This window comes from Mus caroli, chromosome 8 (assembly GCF_900094665.2).
Source record: "Mus caroli chromosome 8, CAROLI_EIJ_v1.1, whole genome shotgun sequence".
Classification (NCBI taxonomy): Eukaryota; Metazoa; Chordata; class Mammalia; order Rodentia; family Muridae; genus Mus; species Mus caroli.
In genome coordinates this window covers 30,037,232-30,055,500 of record NC_034577.1, presented here as the reverse complement: position 1 = coordinate 30,055,500, position 18,269 = coordinate 30,037,232, and the positions used below count along the sequence as shown (strand labels likewise).

The 18,269-nt window shown below is 46.4% G+C and overlaps 1 protein-coding gene across 1 annotated transcript; it reads left to right on the top strand.

Annotated features, from left to right (window-relative positions):
- Positions 1 to 11,811: 11,811 nt before the first annotated feature.
- On the top strand, positions 11,812 to 13,641 carry Cldn23 (claudin 23). The gene has a single exon (XM_021171039.1). It carries the CDS (start codon positions 12,033 to 12,035, stop codon positions 12,921 to 12,923), a length of 891 nt encoding a protein of 296 aa, XP_021026698.1. The 5' UTR covers positions 11,812 to 12,032; the 3' UTR covers positions 12,924 to 13,641.
- Positions 13,642 to 18,269: the final 4,628 nt, after the last annotated feature.

Here is an 18,269-nt window from a genome sequence, read left to right as displayed (position 1 = left end):
AGGAAGGAAGGGACAAAAGAAAGAAATAAAGAGAAAGGAAGGAACGAAGGAAGGAAGAGGGAGGGAGGGAAGGAGGGAGAGAGAGAAAGAGGGAGAGAAGGAGGAGGACAGAAAAAGAAAGTAAGAAAAGAGAGAGAGAGAGAGAGAGAGAGGGAGGGAGGGAAGGAGGGAGAGAGGGAGGGAGGGAGGAGGAGAGGAAAAGGGAGAGGGATGGGGAGGGGGAGAGGGAGGAAAGGGCAGGCATGTAGACAAGGGACATTCTTGTAATGCTACCAGGGCACTTCAGGTTGTCCCAGCCTTTCTGAGCCTCTCAGGGTCAGGAACCCAAGTATTCTCGGCCGGTAGGTGATATGTGTGTTGTCCTTGACTCAAGTGAACCGAAAAAACTGATAAAAGCCTTCCCGATGGCATCAAGCTTCACAAACATCTGACAAGTTTTGCGAGTTTAACAGGTTCCTTTCAGAATGGCTTCTGCAGGGCGGAGGAGGCAGCGGGTGCCGAACTGCCTGAGACTGGCCCCCTTTCTCACGTTTATAGAGGTGTCTATATCACCCCTTATATACATCAGCTCGCACACCTAGCCTATCGTGAGCAGCCTACGGCTAAGCCTCTGTGGAGACAACGCCCCGGGAGAGTCAGCACGCTGGCTGCTGATGTTTGTGGCTCCCTTGTTTCTCAGATCATGGTTGTTTCTGTAAAATTCAGAGACAACAACAGAAAACAGAAGTAGAACTTTCCAGGAAGGCAGTAGGCTGCCTTCAACTGAGAAACAAGGTGCCCTGCCCCTTGAGGTAGGACAGGGAACTACTGCCCAGGGAGAGTGGTCCTATCCTTACATACTGCTTTTTTTCAGGACTGGAAGACCCACTAGCCAAAACTGATGATTAATTTTTACATTACTTCAAATAATAAAACTGCGTTATTATTTACTTGCTGTAAAGTTTCTAGTGCTCTTTATTTTTAGACTATTTTTTTTCTCATAAATTCAGTTTAATTCTCCTAGGAAAATGTATAGTAAGCCACACATAGTTGTTGTCAGTGCTTAGTAGGCTCAGAGTAAGTTCATACATACCCAGTATTCACACAGCATGACATTGTAAACATAACATTAGGTCATTCAGAGAACTGTTTTTTCTGCCTAGCAACCAGGAGAGGGTATGCGGAACTCCAGGAAGAAAGAGAAAAAAATGTTTCTCAATACTTCTCTGACGATTTGATATGACATTAAGGATAACTTATAGGAAAAGATAAGATGAACATTAAGGTTTAAAATAATGCCAATTATAAATTTTGAGTATTATAATTGATTTATGAGTTGAATTTTTCTACTGCTGTGTGTTTTCTATAGTGTTTCCATGCCATGCATACAGAAAATTAATGCATAGAAATAAAGGAAAAGGCATGTGTGCCTGTCCTTTACTGTGTGTGCATTTCTGGGACTTACATTATAACAGACCTTAGCTCCCTGCTTTCCATATCAGATTAGGCCTAATTGTGTCCATAAACGACTGACTGTATGCCCACAATCAGGAAAGCAAATTGTCTGTCACAAGGATGCAAGATTAGCAGGGTGTGACAGCTGGCTCACACCTAAGAGGATCTCTGAGGCAAGGTCAGGCTGGTTTATACAGGAGCTCCACACAGGCCACACTGGTGACCATATAGTGAAACTCTGTTAAGAGAAAAAAGGTAATTTTTATTTCAATGGAAAAGAAATAGAGCAACTTAATTTTAAATTGATATCTTTTGTTTTGAGAAAGGAATTATGTCAGAGCTCAAAAGAAACCGATCAACTGTAAATCCCATCCCTGCAGGGTAGCCCAAGCTGACTTTGTGGTCCATCTACATTTAACATTTCTCTATTGCACACTCTAGCCAATCGCCTCCTAGGAATTATTCCCATATTTGCTGTGTATTTCTTTGGAACAAATGCTAACACAGAAATAAAAGATCAGTCACACAGTAAAGCTCTGAGAGATAGATCTCACATCATCTTGGAATTAAATATACTATTTTCTTTACCTCTAGCAGCTCAAGGGATTTTTGTTTCTGCATTTTTGTTTGTTTTATTTGTTGTTGTTGTTACTACTGCTGCTGCTGTTTTGAGACAGAGCTCTTGCTCGTTGCTATGGCTGGCCTGGAACTTTCCAGTACGATGATACTTTACTCTGATTTTAACCCAAACTGAATACTATTTTCGCCATTCACCGTTCAGTCTCATCGGTTGTATGTTTATGGGAAGAAGCACAGTTCCTTGTCACCCTTGAGCTTGCTCTTAGATGGTTCCTCTCCTCTGGGATTGCATACGTTCTCCATCCGTGTTCACTATGGGTCTGAGCTTTGCCACTGTTTCCTACATAAATACAAAAATACTAACTTCTTTTATGATGCATAAGCCAGTTTTTCTTCTAATTTTGCTTGACATCAAAATAATTTGAACCTTCATACACGGAGCCTTCTTCTCCATTATTTTCGTCTTTCCATGTCTTCATCTTTACTTTCCTTGGATTCTTTGAATGCATTTGTTTTATGTGTAATTATGTAATGGGGTTAATCGGCTTCTTACAACAGAGTATCTGAGGTAATTAACTTACAAGGCAAAATGGTTTAAGGATGGAAACTTGGTTTGGTAGGCAAAAGAGCTCAGGCATGGGAGCCTTAGTTTGTACTACAGTTCCCATATGTGTGGCCACCCAGGCCTGAAACTATAGCACTGTGGATGGCAGGGACAAGAAGATCACTGAAATTTTATAGTTGCCAGGTTTAGTTAGAAATCCTGTTTCAAAGGAATTGGGTAGAGGGTGGTAAAATAGAATGCCTTTATCTTCTTCTGACCTCTGTAGGTATACACACACACACACACACACACAGAGTCACACACACAAAGAGTCGAGTAGTCATACACAACCACACACCACAGTCATACACATAGTCACATGCAGAGTCTCTCTCTCTCTCTCAGATATATACACACACACATATATACACTTACACACAGTCATAGACAATCACATGCACACACACTATAGTCACACACACAGTCTCTCCTCTCTCTCTCTCTCTCTCTCTCTCTCTCTCTCTCTCTCTCTCTCTCTCACACACACACACACACACACACACACTTATACACACATTAGTGACACAGAAAATGAGGAAGTATTGTGGCCACAGTTTTGGGGGTTCTGGTCTATGCTTGATCATTCTCTTGGCTTTGACCTATGGAAGGAACACCACACCACCGTGTGATCGTGAAGTAGAGGAAAAATTCACCTCACTGCCAGGAATTAAAACAAGAAAATCAAGCGTTTGTCAAACAAGTGGGGTAATGTGTTACTGAGCTTCTAGGGGTCAGTTATATGTCAAGGTTTTATTTATGGTCTATAATATTATGTCAAGGTTTTATTTTTGGTCTATAATATTAGGTCCATGTGGCTAAGACACACAACCATCTGACTCTGTATCAACATGAGATGTCAAAGGTTTATGGCAGTACCATCATTTAAAGGAGAGAAAAAGCTACAGTCTAACTTTTTTTTTTCAGTTTAACTTGTATTCTTGACCTTGCTGAACTGGGTCTACCATAAGGAAGGTAAGCAGTAATATTCAAAGCCTTAATCATTGGACTACAAAATATGGAGGCCAGAGAACCTGGTGACATCTAATGGAGCCAACAGATGTGGTTGGCTACTTCTCTTGACTTCAGTTTGAGGTGTGGCTTTCCACAGTGAAATCAATACAGACGGTCTGTGCTAGGTGGCCTCTTGGGGCCAGAAGGCTACTGGGAAGAAGTCCAGTAAGAGTGCTTAGAAATAGTCACTGGATGCTCACAATCCATCCTGAGGCCCGGGAGCTTCAACAGATCTTTACAGAACTACATTGGGATGGAGGGATGGGGTGGGGGGGCTGGGGTTTGGGGGCTGGGTGATGAGGTGGGGTGGGGTGTTGGGGGGTAAGGTACTCTTCAGAAAGCATACTTTAGGGCCAGCTGGCACAGGGAGTCCTCTCAATAGTAACACACTCTTGCAGCTCTGAGTCACGCTTTGGTTCTCAGATTTGACTCAGAAGCATGTGGGACAACGAGGCTGGCTGTGCAGTCTCAGGCTATACTTAGTACAATACCTCCTTTCCCTTTTTGCAGCGGGAGGAAACTTCCAAGGCTTCCCTATCTTGGTTATGAATCTCTGGACCTAGCCTGTTGTTCCTTATTTACTATGCTGGAGACTAGCATAGTCTCATCAGAAGACTATAATAAAGGCCTTTCTTATAGAACCCAGGACCACCAGCCCAGGGATGGCACCACCCACAATGGGCTGGGCCCTCCTCCACTGATCACTAGTTGAAAAAATTGCTTTACAGTTGTGTCTAATGGAGGCATTTCTTCAACTGAGACTCCTTTCTTTCTGATGGAGTCCTTAAATGTCTTAAACAGACTTGTCTGAGGAAATGTGTATAGCCATCATTTTGACCAGGCACCCAGGCCTAAGAAAATGTTATGGATACAATATGGAAGAACGCATAGCATAAAGGGACCAGCACCAAGAGGCATCTCAAGAACAGATGAGAGGATGAACAGTGTCCGGGTCATAGGAATCACACACTGGGGAGAACTGAAGTATAAAGGGGTGTGGCAAGTGGGCTGACAGAAGTGGGGTGACAGAAGTACGACATGGGACAAGGTAACTTAACCCAGGCAAAGAGGAAACTACCAGAGAAAATGAGCATCCAGCAAAGATCTGATTTGTGCCTCTCAGACCAGAAGAAGCAGACAGAATATGAGAGGAAGAAGGTGTATGCAGAGCTTCAAAAGAAAAGGGGACACAAGCTCTAGGAAAGGGCCTTTCCTGGTGTCTCACTTAGGGCTTCTAGTGCTGTGACGAAACACCATGACCAAAAAGCAAGTTGGGGAGGAAGGGTTTTATTTGGCTTACACTTCCAGATCATAGTCCATCATTGGAGGAAGTCAGGACAAGAAGTCAAACAGGCCAGGAACCTGGAGGCAGGAGCAGATGCAGAAGCTGTGGAGGGGTGCTGCTTACTGGCTTGCTTCCCATGGCTTGCTCAGCCTGCTTTAATATGGAATCCAGGACCACCAGCCTAGGGATGGTCCCATCCACCATGGGCTGGGTCCTCCTCCATTGATCACTAATTGAGAAAATGCCTTAGATCTGGATCTCATGGAGGCATTTCCTCAACTGAGTCTCCTTTCTTTCTGATGGCTTTAGCTTGAGTACACCTGGATTATATAGCATGAGGAGGTGGCGATGGTGAGGACCAGAGGAAGAGGCCAGGGTGGAAATCAGAGCTAGGGCTGGATGGCACAAGGTCTCTGAATCAGACATTTCTAATTTCTTTGGAAACTCAGTTGTGTCACGTGATAGTTTCTGGAAGCTTTCTTGAGAGAGGATGTTTTGCTAAAACAGACACGTGAACAGGCATGTGATGTTTTGTTGGAACGGACATTTGAGAGAACTCATGATGTTTGGAAAGAATATAAGCAGAATCCCACAGACAGCAAAAGGATGCTCTTGCGTTGCTATGCCTTGCAGCACTTTGCTGGTCTTCAATGATCTTCACTTTGTAGAGAGAAATGCACCGAAGAATTTCTCGTGGTGTTCCAGCTGATTCTTGCTGCTTCCGCTGACTCGTGTTGACTCAGTAGAACCTTGCAGTTTCTGCTGCATTGAGCTGCTGCTACTGATTTGTGTTTGATGTCTGTGATTGGACTGAACTGCTGGTATCTGAACAATGAAGAGTGGAATCACCCCCAAAGGGCTACTGCCAATCAGTTTAAAGAGTCTAGAGAGAGGAAGTAGGAAAGAAATAGAAGCATTGAGGACTAAAGGGTGACTTAGGAAGTAGAGTAGGCAGGGCTCCTTCCTCCCCTTGGTAAATGATGCCTGGGGCTTGGCTCATGCAGCACAGATAAGATGCAGGAAGATGAATCAAGACATAAAATGTTCATGACACACAGCAAGCTGTTTCCATGCACAGTAACTCTGATTCTAAGGTAGAGGCAAATCGTGAAGTGCATTCAAAAGCAGAAATTGTCCTTCCTAACCTGAAAACTTTCTGGGGCCTCGTAAACTTAGGGGGTTCACTGTGCTTCCTTCCTTAGAGAGCCCCATTCAGTGGCTCAGGCACCCCAAGTGGTCCCTGTGATCAAACTGAAGTTCTATTACAGGCTATGTGTATTGTGTGCCTGCATAATACAAAGTGCTGAAAGCTACAGACTATTCCGTATTGGCAGAGAGCAGGTAAGTGGTTCCCAAGGATTGCCTGGCAGGGAGAGGCCAACACAGGGACAGCTCTGACTGTCTTGATTACATCTTGGTTACTTTAGTATTTTGCACGGATACATATGTTTATTAACTGGTGATTGAATGAGAAAAGAAAAGAAATAAAAACAAAGGACCTGATGGCTCCCTGTGCGGTGGAGGAGGAGGGTGATTGTAGATACGAGGGAGAGCGTAGGCAGAGGAAGACACGTGGGGAGAGTCCAGAATGAGCAAGACCCTGAGCCATGTGTGGAAAGGGGGAAGGGGAGAGCCAGACCAAGAGGCCAGGAGGGTAAAGGGTAGGTCACAGTGATGGGTAACCAAAATGGCTGGACTCTACAGGGAAGGACACCCCCTCCACCAGGGCTGGAGAAGTTTAGGGTAGTGGGCAGAATATGCAACCATATCCTGTAACAGGCAGATGCTGGGAGAACCTGGAGGTCAAGTCTGCTTTGAAATGTTAAATGGGGACCTCAGTTAGCCATCTGTCCTGGGTTTGACAAGTCTCAAATATGTTATATACAGAGTAGGCAGATCAATTGTGCCTCCTTTATATGACTTTGTTTGCATGACAGTGTCGTCCTACTTAGCTTCAACTGTCAACCTAGAACAGCCTAGAGTCATCTGAGAGGAAAGCCTTCTCTGAGAAATTGCCTAGATCAGTTTGGCCTGTGGGCATCTTGACTGTTCACTGACATGAGAGGGTCCAGTCCTCTGTGGACTGAGCCATCTCTAGACAGGCGGTCCTGGGTTGTATAAGGAAACTAGCCAAGCAGAGATAGACTTGCCTGTGAGCCAGCAGGCAGCGTCCCCTGTGGTTTCTTCTCTATTCCCTTTGCTGTGAACCAGTTCCTTGACCGGAGGTGATGCTGTGTGGAGTAACATAGAGCGTTGCTTTCCTGTCCCTGACTTGAGTTCTCCATTAATGCTATACTTGGCAGTGGGCAATGAAATAAACTCTTTTCTCTACTAAGTTGCTTTTAGTCACAGTGTAAGAAACTGGAACGGTCATTTACAGCCCATTCCCTCATACTTTATAGTGTGCCATTACTCTGACTTGTCCTAAATTTGATGACAAGGGCTGAAAGATGGGATGGGAAGGAAGACCATGGTCATCAAAAGTTATCGTGTAGAAAGAACAAAGGACTATTTCATATTCTTGAAAATGTGTTCTCCAGGCCAGGTGTCACCCTTAAGGCTCCGCCCCACCCAATCCAAAGTGAGTGGCAGCTGCTTCGACTTATGGGCACGTCTCTTGCTAAGAGCTTTCTCAGCTTCATTTATAGTTCACTTTCTATTCACCACAGCACAGCAGCGTGGGCCTTCTGGAGGTTTTCATTCTACTATAAACAGATGCTCTTTAGATTCCCTAGCCCTGTAGACTCCTGACTGTTAGGGTGGATCTGGAATAGACCCCTAAGAGGTTCCTGTGTTGAAGGATTGGGTCTGAGGCAAAAGTCTCTGATCTTTTCATGGCTCAGTCCACTGCTGAGTTCATAGCTGAAGGGGCATTCAGATGTGGGGCTTTGGCTGGAGGAAGTTAATCTGTGGAGACGTCACTTTGAAGGATGGAGTTTTGTCCCCATTGTTCCTCCTTATTTCAGTACAGGATGTTTCCTGTTCCACGCCCTTTCACCTTCACACACTGCACTGCTGGGATTTGGGGGTGGGGGTGGGGGATGAGCAGGAAGTTACTGTGCACTGGAACCTCTGAAACTATGAGCCAAGCAAGCACTTCCTCATTCGGTGTTTTGCCACAGCAAGAGAAAAAGGTGACCAACAGCAACCTAGTCAGGGTATTCATAATTGTGAGAACTCATCCCAGAACTTGTCCCTCTTCACGCAAACATCCGCTATTTCAATGCGCTTTTGCAGTCATACTGATCAAACCCAGGGCCCTGGGCATGCTAGGCGAACACTCTACCACGAAGCTAGGCATCTGGGCCTGCTAAGCATCAAGGTCCACTAGTGGGTCCAGCCCTTCTGTTCCAGAGAATCTTTTGTCTCAAGAGTTTGTTGATACGTGGGAGTTGTGGAGGACACGGTCAGTAGCTTCTAATATTTGGTCATAGAGAATGTTTTGTTTTTACAAGGTATTTATTCCAGCTTGAGCAAAGTCAAGACAGCCATTTCTGTACAGAGGCCCTTCCTGAGACCGAACAATAAGCTGCTCGGAGGATTCCCAATGCAGGACAGAGGGAAGCAAGCTCACTCATAGCATACTCTCCACACTAGTGGGATAGACAACAGAACCACTAAAGTACACCTCTTTATATTTTACAGGGTCTCACGATGAATCCCATGCTGCCCTCAAATCTACAACTCTCCTCCCTCGGTTTCCCAAACCCTGGGATTACAAGAATGAACTACTATATTCAGCTTAAAAGTCTCCATGTGCTTTCTCCATTCTTCTGAAAACGCCTATGCAAACCCCAGTAGAAAACACCAACATCTATCCATCTTGGTTCTCTGCATTAAGGCAAAATCTTTTAAGGTACTTTAATTTGAAAGTACTTTTAAAAGTGGAGAAAGAAGATTCTCGAAAGAACTATTTAAACCAAAGATAGGAGGCTGACAAGGTGGCTAAGCAGTCAAGGGTCCTTGCTGCATGGGCCTGGTGACCTGAGCACAGGCCCAGAAACCATACAAAGGTGGAGAGAACTGACTCTCCAGAACTGTTCTCTGGCCTCCATATATGGGCTGTAGCATGTGCACACACACACACAGACACACACACACAGAAAGAGAGAGAGAGAGAGAGAGAGAGAGAGAGAGAGAGAGAGAGAGAGAGAGAGAGATTTAAAAAGGTCAGAGCAACCAGAACTGCCATAAATGAGCTGGGCTGTAAAGGGAGGCTGGTGTTTCTCACACAATGCAGTAATTCTGCTTGTGGACATAACGCTGAAGAATTAAGAGCTGGGTCAGAAAGACGTCAGGACACTTGTCTTCATAGTACAGTTCACGCTTACTACAAGATTGAAAGGACCCAGTGTCTGTTGAGATATGACACAATAAACCCAAGTGGCCCAAACACCACAGGAAACACTTACTCTGCCTTGAATAAGAATATGATATGTTACCGTCAGGTCTCGAGGAAACTCTCTTTTCACAAATTCTGTTAGACAGAAGCCAGTTCCCTTCTGCCAAAAGGAACCATTTTCCTTAACACTGGCAGTGGGACAAATGTTTGTCTGTGGTGCCGATTAGCACACCAAAGAGCATGCTGGCCTCCAGGATCCCTTAGTATGACAGGTACCTGTTACAAATTTCAGAGTCCATTACAGCATCCTAGTTCTTCTCAGCTCCTCCCCTTCCCTAAGCTTCTCCAGCTCATGGGATCCCTCCCCCTCCAGCTACTTCTTCTCCTTATAACCCTGCTACTTCAACCCTGCTCTCCTTTCTTTTGCGCACTCTCCCTCCTCTCCCCCTCCCTCTTCCCTTCCCCTCCCCCTTTCCCTCCCCCCTTGACCATGTTTCTGCTTCTCTCATGGTCAGGTCCAGTCCCCTGGCCACGCTCATTCTACTACTTACTCTCTCTGCTCTGGCTCTGGACTCTTCCTGCTGTCTCTCTCTCTCTCTCTCTCTCTCTCTCTCTCTCTCTCTCTCCGTCTCCCTCTCCTCCCTCTCTTCTCTCTCTGTCATAGCTACAATTAAAAAAAAAACCCAACAACTCCCTTTTAACCACACCATGGACTGGTCAGTTTATAGAGTCACATGCATACACCTTGAGGACATTCTGCCTAGTGAAATAAGCTAGACCCAGGCACAGCTGGCTTCCGTTTACGTGGAGTATCCAGCTAACACTGTGAAGGTAGAGTGGTGTTTAGTGAGGGGTTCAGGGATGAAGGAACACACTTGTCACTGCTAAACGGTCAGTTTGAGTTTGGAAAGACCAGAGTCTGTAGCTCTCCAGGGATGCAGTATGATCTACAGCACTGAACAGGCTGATTTTAGTAAATAGTTTTAATTACAGCAAATTATATATAAAAAATACATTTCCATTGTAGGAAATGTAGAGAATAGAGAAAAATATGTTAAGAAAGCATTTTTCAAGGAAAAGCATGAGTCTCGCCCCATATAAAGTGAATATGTTTTAAATAAGTAAAGGTATTTAAGGAGAATGTGAACAGCTCGTACCTAGACCAACAGGAATGTTAAGATGAGTTTGACAGGCAGTGCCAAAGTAGGTGGTATTCAATGAGCAAAACATATTACGTTATTGTGGGTAATTATACGCTCCTTATAAAAACCTTTTTAAAAAGAAACCTAAGCACGTGGATTGTAAACATTGTATTCTGTCAAGTTGGCTAATTAAAGGCTGCACACTAACCCAGTGACAGCCGGAATCACTGGCCCCTGCCCTTGCCGATGCAGATTTTCAAGCTGTCGTTTTGAACCAATCAAGGTGAATATCGTGCTTCTTCTAATTATATTTCATTGGTTACAGATTTGCCCTTTTCCATGAAAAAATGTTAATTGACATTCTTTGACATTCAATTATATTCCATCCTTGCAGAACCTCTGGGTTTCTCCAATACATCATAAGCCCGCCAAGTTCTGAACGGGAAAATCGAGTCAGCCTCTTATCCACTTGGAAAAAAAAAAGGTTTGCTATTAATTTTTACATTTATTCACTTTACATCCCAAACAGCTCTCCTTCTCCTTCCAGTACCCCCCCCCACTTAGTTTCTTCCCTCATTCTCCTCTGAGAAGGGTGACCCCCCCCCCCAACACACACACATCAAGTCCCTGCAGGACTTTACAAGACTGAAGAGAAAACTCTTTCGCAACTCTTCAACCCAGAAATATTCTCCCTTTCATATGAGTTAAACTTCAGGCAGAGCATGGAGACCTTATTAAGCAAGGCTAGCAAAGTTTCCATAGTGCAACTGTTTGGATACACCCTGAGCCTGGAAACCGTGGTGCACACAGGTCCCATGCATCCTGAGAGCACCACTGTGCCCTACGTGGCTGCAGATGGCAGCACAAAGCTATGGGGGACTTTTGGGATAGCATTGGAAACGTAATTGAGGAAAATATGTAATAAAAATATTAAAAAAAAAATAAAGAAAAAAAAAACAAAAACAAAAAAAACTTTCGAGGGATCCTGGTCACCAGCTGGGAGTGGAAGGAGACTTGTGTTGGCAGGGCCCACGGGCAGAGTTGGGGAGAATTGGGGGCAGTGCAGGGACGCTTTGCTTTCTGACCAGACCTGAGAAGTGATAGGAAGAGGGGAAGGTGTAGCTAGGCGACAGGTGAGACTACATTAGCGGCCCGCCCTCTTTGTCCCGCCTACAAGCGCGCAGGCAGTGCGAGAAAGCTAGGGCGGGGCGACCTTTGCTCGAGCCCTAAACTATCTGGGCGGGCTGGGAGGAGCGGCCGGGCTAGGGTGGGGTGTCCGGGTCCTCAGAGTCCGAGGTCGCTTCCTTGCCAAGTGGCCCTGGCGCTCCCGCCCCTCCCACGCGGTAGGGTTTGGCCTTGGGGGCCGCACCTGGGAGCGCGGTTTCGGTCTGACCGGACTCGGAGCTGGTTTCGATTGGGGACAGCGACTGGGCGAGAGGGCGGAGCGGTCGGGACGCAAGAGAGGAGGGGACTCGGTGTGAGAGGCTCAGTGTGGACAGTTCCGCGCGGGAGACAAAGAGCGCCCAGAGAGCGCAGCAAGCATCGCTGCTACCCAGCCCGGCAACCTCGCAGATTCGAGGACAGGGTGCGCGGCAGAGCAGCCACAGCTGCTAGGGACCCAGGAGGCTACGCGGGATGCGGACGCCGGTGGTGATGACGCTGGGCATGGTGCTCACGCCCTGCGGGTTGCTGCTTAATCTCGTCAGTACACTGGCCCCGGGCTGGCGGCTGGTGAAGGGCTTTCTGGACCAGCCAGTGGACGTGGTGCTGTACCAGGGGCTGTGGGACATATGTCGCGAGCAGAGCAGTCGGGAGCGCGAGTGCGGCCAGCCTGACGAGTTGAACTATTTCCAGACCCAGCCTGTGCAGGTGGCCCGGGGACTCATGATCACGTCACTGGCCACTACCGCCCTAGGGCTGCTGCTAGCTTCCCTCGGCGTGCGCTGTTGGCAAGATGAGCCCCACTACGGGCTAGCGGGCCTCTCTGGCGTGGTGCTTTTCGTCGCTGGCCTCTTCAGCCTCATCCCGGTCTCCTGGTATAACCACTTCTTGTCAGATCCCGACGTCCTGGCCGCCCCGAGCTCGCCGGTCACTGTGCAGGTCAGCTACAGTCTGGTGCTGGGCTACCTAGGCAGCTGCCTGCTGCTTCTGGGCGGCTTCTCGCTGGCGCTCAGCTTTGCGCCCTGGTGTGAAGAGCGTTGTCGCCGCTGTCACAAGGCGCCCCCAGCAGGCCCGCGCCGCAGCAGCATCAGCACCGTCTACGTGGACTGGCCGGAACCAGCGCTCACACCTGCCATCAAGTACTACAGCGACGGACAGCATCGGCCTCCTCCCGCCGCCGAGCACAGGGACACCAGCAAGCTCAAGGTGGGATTCCCGATGCCACGACCGCCACCCAAGTCCTACACCAACCCGATGGATGTGCTTGAGGGAGAAGAAAAGAAGACAGCCACCTCCCAAGGTGGTTCTTCCTCTCGCAGCACTCGGCCCTGCCAAAACTCGCTGCCCTGTGACTCCGACCTGTAGACAGGGTTCACTTGAGCTCCGCCTGGAGTCTGAGAGGGTGACTTGAACTTCTGCCAGTACATCTGCAACTAGAACCCTGGACGCCTTCCTCTAACTGGAGGGCAAGCCTTCCTTTTCTGGGGCCAAACTCCTCTCCAAATACTAGGTTGGGTTCATTTATCTTTTAAGGAGTTTTACTTTTCTCTCCAGAGGGACCAGGTCTTCTTATGCAGTGACAAGAGTGTGTAGTGTTTTCTTTGCATACTGTTCATCGCAGTAGCAACAAAATTGCAATCAGCCAACAGGCTTTAAAACGTCCTTGAACACACAGTATTCTAAGTTACCGTGAGCCTTCACAAACATCATTCTCGAGGTGTTTTGCTTTTCTCCCTGCTTCAGTCTCCAGAGAACATAAATGGCCAAAAATGTTAAGTCTGGCTATATTTGAAGGTTGTGCCATAAAGCCAGCAGCTTTAATGGCTTTTATGAAGTGAAGTAACTTGTTTAACTCCTATTTATATTTCTCCGTGCATACATAGTATTTATCTTTTCTAATTACTTGTTTCTGTGTAGGAAGTTGAGCTTGTCTTCCAGAAGCCAAGGCGATGCTACACTGTCCTGTTCCCGAGATACCTCGCCCTGAACAGAGATATATTTTGTACAAAATGAACTGTTAAGTTTCCTTTGGCTAATGTCCATATGTACATATCTTATTTATAAATAAAAATTGTAAATGTCAGTTTCGGTATCCCTACAAAAAAGCCTGTCTCCAATGTCTGTGGGGAATCTCAGCATTTGTCACTAAGCAGTTTCCTGGCGTCTGAGCCACCTGTCTGCAATCGAGCACTCACATCTTCACCCTTCTCGTCGCCCTTCTCCTAAGATTACTAAAAGGAGCCAAGGGGCCCCACTTAAATCCCGGTTGGCTTTGTTTTCGGGATCTGGCTGTTTTCAGTGCAAGCCAAGTCTATTGTTGAAAGGAAAAAAAAAAAAAAAAGAAGAAGAAAGAAAACCAGCAGCACCAGTTTCAGGGACAGAATGGTAGAGCTCTGGTCCTCTTTTGGCCCAGGTACTTCTTGTCCCAGCTAGGCAGTTGTGAGTGTATGAGGGAGCTGAAACCCCCTACAGCTCTGTCTGCCTAAACACTGGAGCTAAAAGCGCCTTTAACTGTACTGAACCTGTTATTGAAAGTTAAGGAGTGAGAAGCAAACATGGAGGCAGTGCTGATGCTGAAGGGCTACAGTTGGAGGAACTGTAGCTTGTGGAGGACCAAGAAGGTAGGAGTTCGCAGCCCCTGCCACTTTGGAGTGCAATCATCTTGTTTTCTTAAGGACCCCAACTTTACATCTATCACTTTAGTTAATCTTTCAAATGCAGATTCCAATGCCAGAGACCCCTGAAACTTCATTAAGAAGACCCCAGAAGACCACAGTGCAGAGGTCCTCAACCTGTGGGTTGTGACCCCCAAAGGGGGTCTTGCATATCCTGCATATCAGATATTTACATTATGGTTCATAACAGTAGCAAAATTCCAGCAATGAAGTAGCAATGAAGTAATTTTCTGGTTGGGGGGCGGTCGCTACAACATGAGGAACTATATTAGAGGGTCACAATGTTAGGAAGGATGAGAATCACCAGCGCAGTGTACATGGTCCTGGAGGTACACCAAGTAGCAAAGCCTCAGCTGGGACTCTGGCTCACGTAATTGCAGTTGGAGGTAGGAATACCTACTACATAGATGCTTTAGAAGGGGGAAGCTTACTGAGTGTATATCAGTCAGGATTTCAATTGCTGTGATGAAACACCATGACCAAAAGAAAGTTGAGGAGGAAAGGGCTTATTTGGCTTACACTTCCACATCATAGCCCATCACTGAAAGAAGTAGGAACTCAGGACAGGAACTCAAATAGGGCAAGGCCATGGAAGAGTGTTGCATACTGGCTTGACCAGCCTGCTTTCTTATAAAACCCAGGACTACCAGCCCAGGGATGCTACCACCCACAGTGGGCTGGACCCCCACCTGCATTGATCACTAACTGAGAAAATGTCCTACTCTTATGGAGACATTTTCTCAATTGAGGTTCTCGCCTTTCAGATAACCCTAGCTTCTGTTGAGTTGATCTGAAACCAGACAGCATACTATGGGCGTGGAGCTAGGAATATAGAAGGGTAGCCCGGATGTACTCAGCTCCCACGTCAAAGACAGCGGCAGGAGGTTCTGAGGTCCAAAGGTAGCTAACAAGTGGGAGGACCTGGTTTCTTTTTTTTTTTTTTTAAAGATTTATTTATTTATTATATGTAAGTACACTGTAGCTGTCTTCAGACACTCCAGAAGAGGGCGCCAGATCTCGTTACGGATGGTTGTGAGCCACCATGTGGTTGCTGGGATTAGAACTCTGGACCTTCGGAAGAGCAGTCGGGTGCTCTTACCCACTGAGCCATCTCACCAGTCCCGAGGACCTGGTTTCTTGAAAATACTGAATTTTACCTGCATCTTGACTCGAAGTTCGGCTAGTATGCGCTACTATCGAACACAGTTGGTCTCTTGAGCCTTTCACTTTTTGCCCCTCATGTACTCTCTCTGGCTTTTAGACCTTGCTCTCTGATGATTGAAATTTGATTCCTGGAAGCTAAAACTATCCCTCTCCCCCCATCGGCAGAAATGGATTCAAAGTTCCCTTTAAAAATACACGTATTTTGTCATAAAAAAAAAACCTTCAGGACAGCATGGAAGGAGACTCCTGTGTAGGGTTGGGATCCTTTCTTGACCCAGGGGTCATCCTCTGCCACAGAAACACCACACAATGGGCTTCAAACAAGATGCTGGAGGAGGCAAACTCTGGAGTCTTGCTGTGAGTACGATCCCGAGGTTGATACTGATCAATCAAGATGCTGCACTGACTGACGATGGTTCACTGACGTAGGACAGCTCTGCCATCAAGCTTTTTACACCCAGGACAAACCCTCTCAGACAGCACAGAGAGCACATGACACCATTTAATGCTTACAGGCTATCCATGCCCGCCAAGTTTGCCTAGGAGACTGTAGTGCCGGCAAATGAAGAGAAGAGGTCGCTTTACACAGTATCGGCTAGGCCTGTTCTCCGGTAGGGCTTTCCCTGGGATGCAAGCCTCACTAAGTGAGGTGTGGTTTTCAGAGCAGAAGCTGTTTATCCACGTGGAGGTTATGGGAAGGGCTGGCAGGCTGCTTCCAAAAACCGCCTCTCCTTTATTGCACAGGTCATCCACCCAGTAAGTATTTTAAACACCTGACATTTTGCAGGCACACTCATGGACACTGGAAAAAGAAACAATTTGACTCTGGCATACTCTACTGAAGGCCATCATAGAATAGGATGGAGAACAGCAAGTCAGGGTCAGGAGATGGAGGAAGGGGGATGATATTTTAGGAACAGTGAGAAGGGAGAAGGAAACGTTGGACCAGAACAGTGAGAGAAGAGAATGGGAGCACCCCAGGCACCAGGGATGGCAGAGTCCACTTCACTGGACCTGGTTTCTTTCTTCTGTCCTTCACTTTCCTCCATTCAACAATAGCACGGTAAGGACTAGAAGCTAGCAATGGAGGCTAGGTACATCTTGACATTTGCTCTCTGTTGGGCAAATAGTAGTATCTTTTGTATGAGACACATTCTGGAACAAATACAATTAGTGTTATAGAATGCTTCTAGAATAAAAAGCAATTTGACATATGACTAGCTAGATGCCAAGGAACACTCTATTCTGCCAAGGTATGAGTAGCCCTATAAACCATCAGACAAGTAACTGGAAGCCCACAGCCTGGGATTCTCAGGGTGTCATGGTACGTGCCTATACTCCCAGAATTTGGAAAGGAGACATGGGAGGATTAGAAGTTCAAGGTCATACAAGGCTGTATCGTGAGTTTGTAGCCAGCCTAGGGACATTGTGATGCTTGCTCCTTGCATACACCACACACACACACACACACACACACACGCACACACAAACAAAATCTTTCTTCTCATACGTAACTTGTCATGCATATAGAAAGTGATATATATATATATATATATATATATATATATATATATATGTATATACATACCACTGTTCCCAATTCCCAGGGGGATGTCATCTGTAGTGACAGATGAGCTCTTCCCCGTGTGAGAAGAATAAAAATAGAGTCTCAGTTATCTACTACTTCAAATAAAAAGTGTTTAAAGTCCCCAGTCTTTCTTGCCACCCACCCCTACCCATGTTCCTCTGTGCTCTCATTATGCAGCAAGCGATGAAATGACTCTTCCCCTAGTCCTCCCGTAATGAGAAAGAAGGTCACGGACACAAAGATTAACTTGTTCAAAACAAGGAAGACACAGATAAAGCTCAGCGGCAGGGACGATGCTGGTGAGTGGGGGAATGTGGAGGGCTGCCTTCAGGGTGATGCTTATAACTATAATTCCAGCACTTGCAGGGCAGGGGAGAGGGCCAAGGTAGGAGGATTGGGGGTCTACAGCCAATCTGGCCAGCATAGCACGACCCTGTGTCAGACAACAGAACAAAAGAATGAAACAGAAGACTTGATTTACACATTATCGAGACTGACAAGGGCGTGAGTCAGCTGTCCCACTTGGAAAGCGAGGTGTCTGTTAGATGGAGAGAGGCCTGAATATTACTTCACAGATTTCAAGCACCTTTGCCACTTGTGTGGCTAATGCCCTTGCCAACCTCCTCCCCACACCACAGCCATTTATGGCCATGGTGCTCCAAAATAGATTCCTCTTATCACTGGGTTACCAGGAACTCAACAGTGTAGTCGACTTTCCTCGTATATGTGTGTTCTATGCTGCTGCTGTGAGTCTTGCCCTTGCTTCATCTGTCATCCTGGAAAGACTGTTGGATATTACCAGAGGGCCTCCGTCACTTTAGTCCCCTGAAGGTAACAGTTCAAAGCTCGGCTGAGAGCACACAGAACACCTGGACAGGGCATTACACCTGGACAGGGCACGCTCAGGAAGCGGGTTGGCATAAATGCTAGAAGTTGATCTGGGAGCCACAAACTCCCATATTCAGAGTTTCACTTTCTTTGAACTCCTTAAGCCTTCCCGGAGTTAAAATAGTAGGGATCCTCCCAGAATTCCCCTTTGCCTGGCTGTTTTCTGTAAGAAGTGTAAGGTGCCTAATTTAACTTGCTGGCAGAAAAAAAAAAAAAAAAAAAGAGTCTTCCACTAGCAGCCTTTGGATGAAGACATAGAACTCTCAGCTCTGCCTGTGCCATGCCTGCCTAGATGCTGCCATGCTCCCACCTTGATGATAATCGACTGAACCTCTGAATCTGTAAGGCAGCCCCAATTAAATGCTGGTTTTTTTTTTTGTTTTTTTTTTTTTTTTT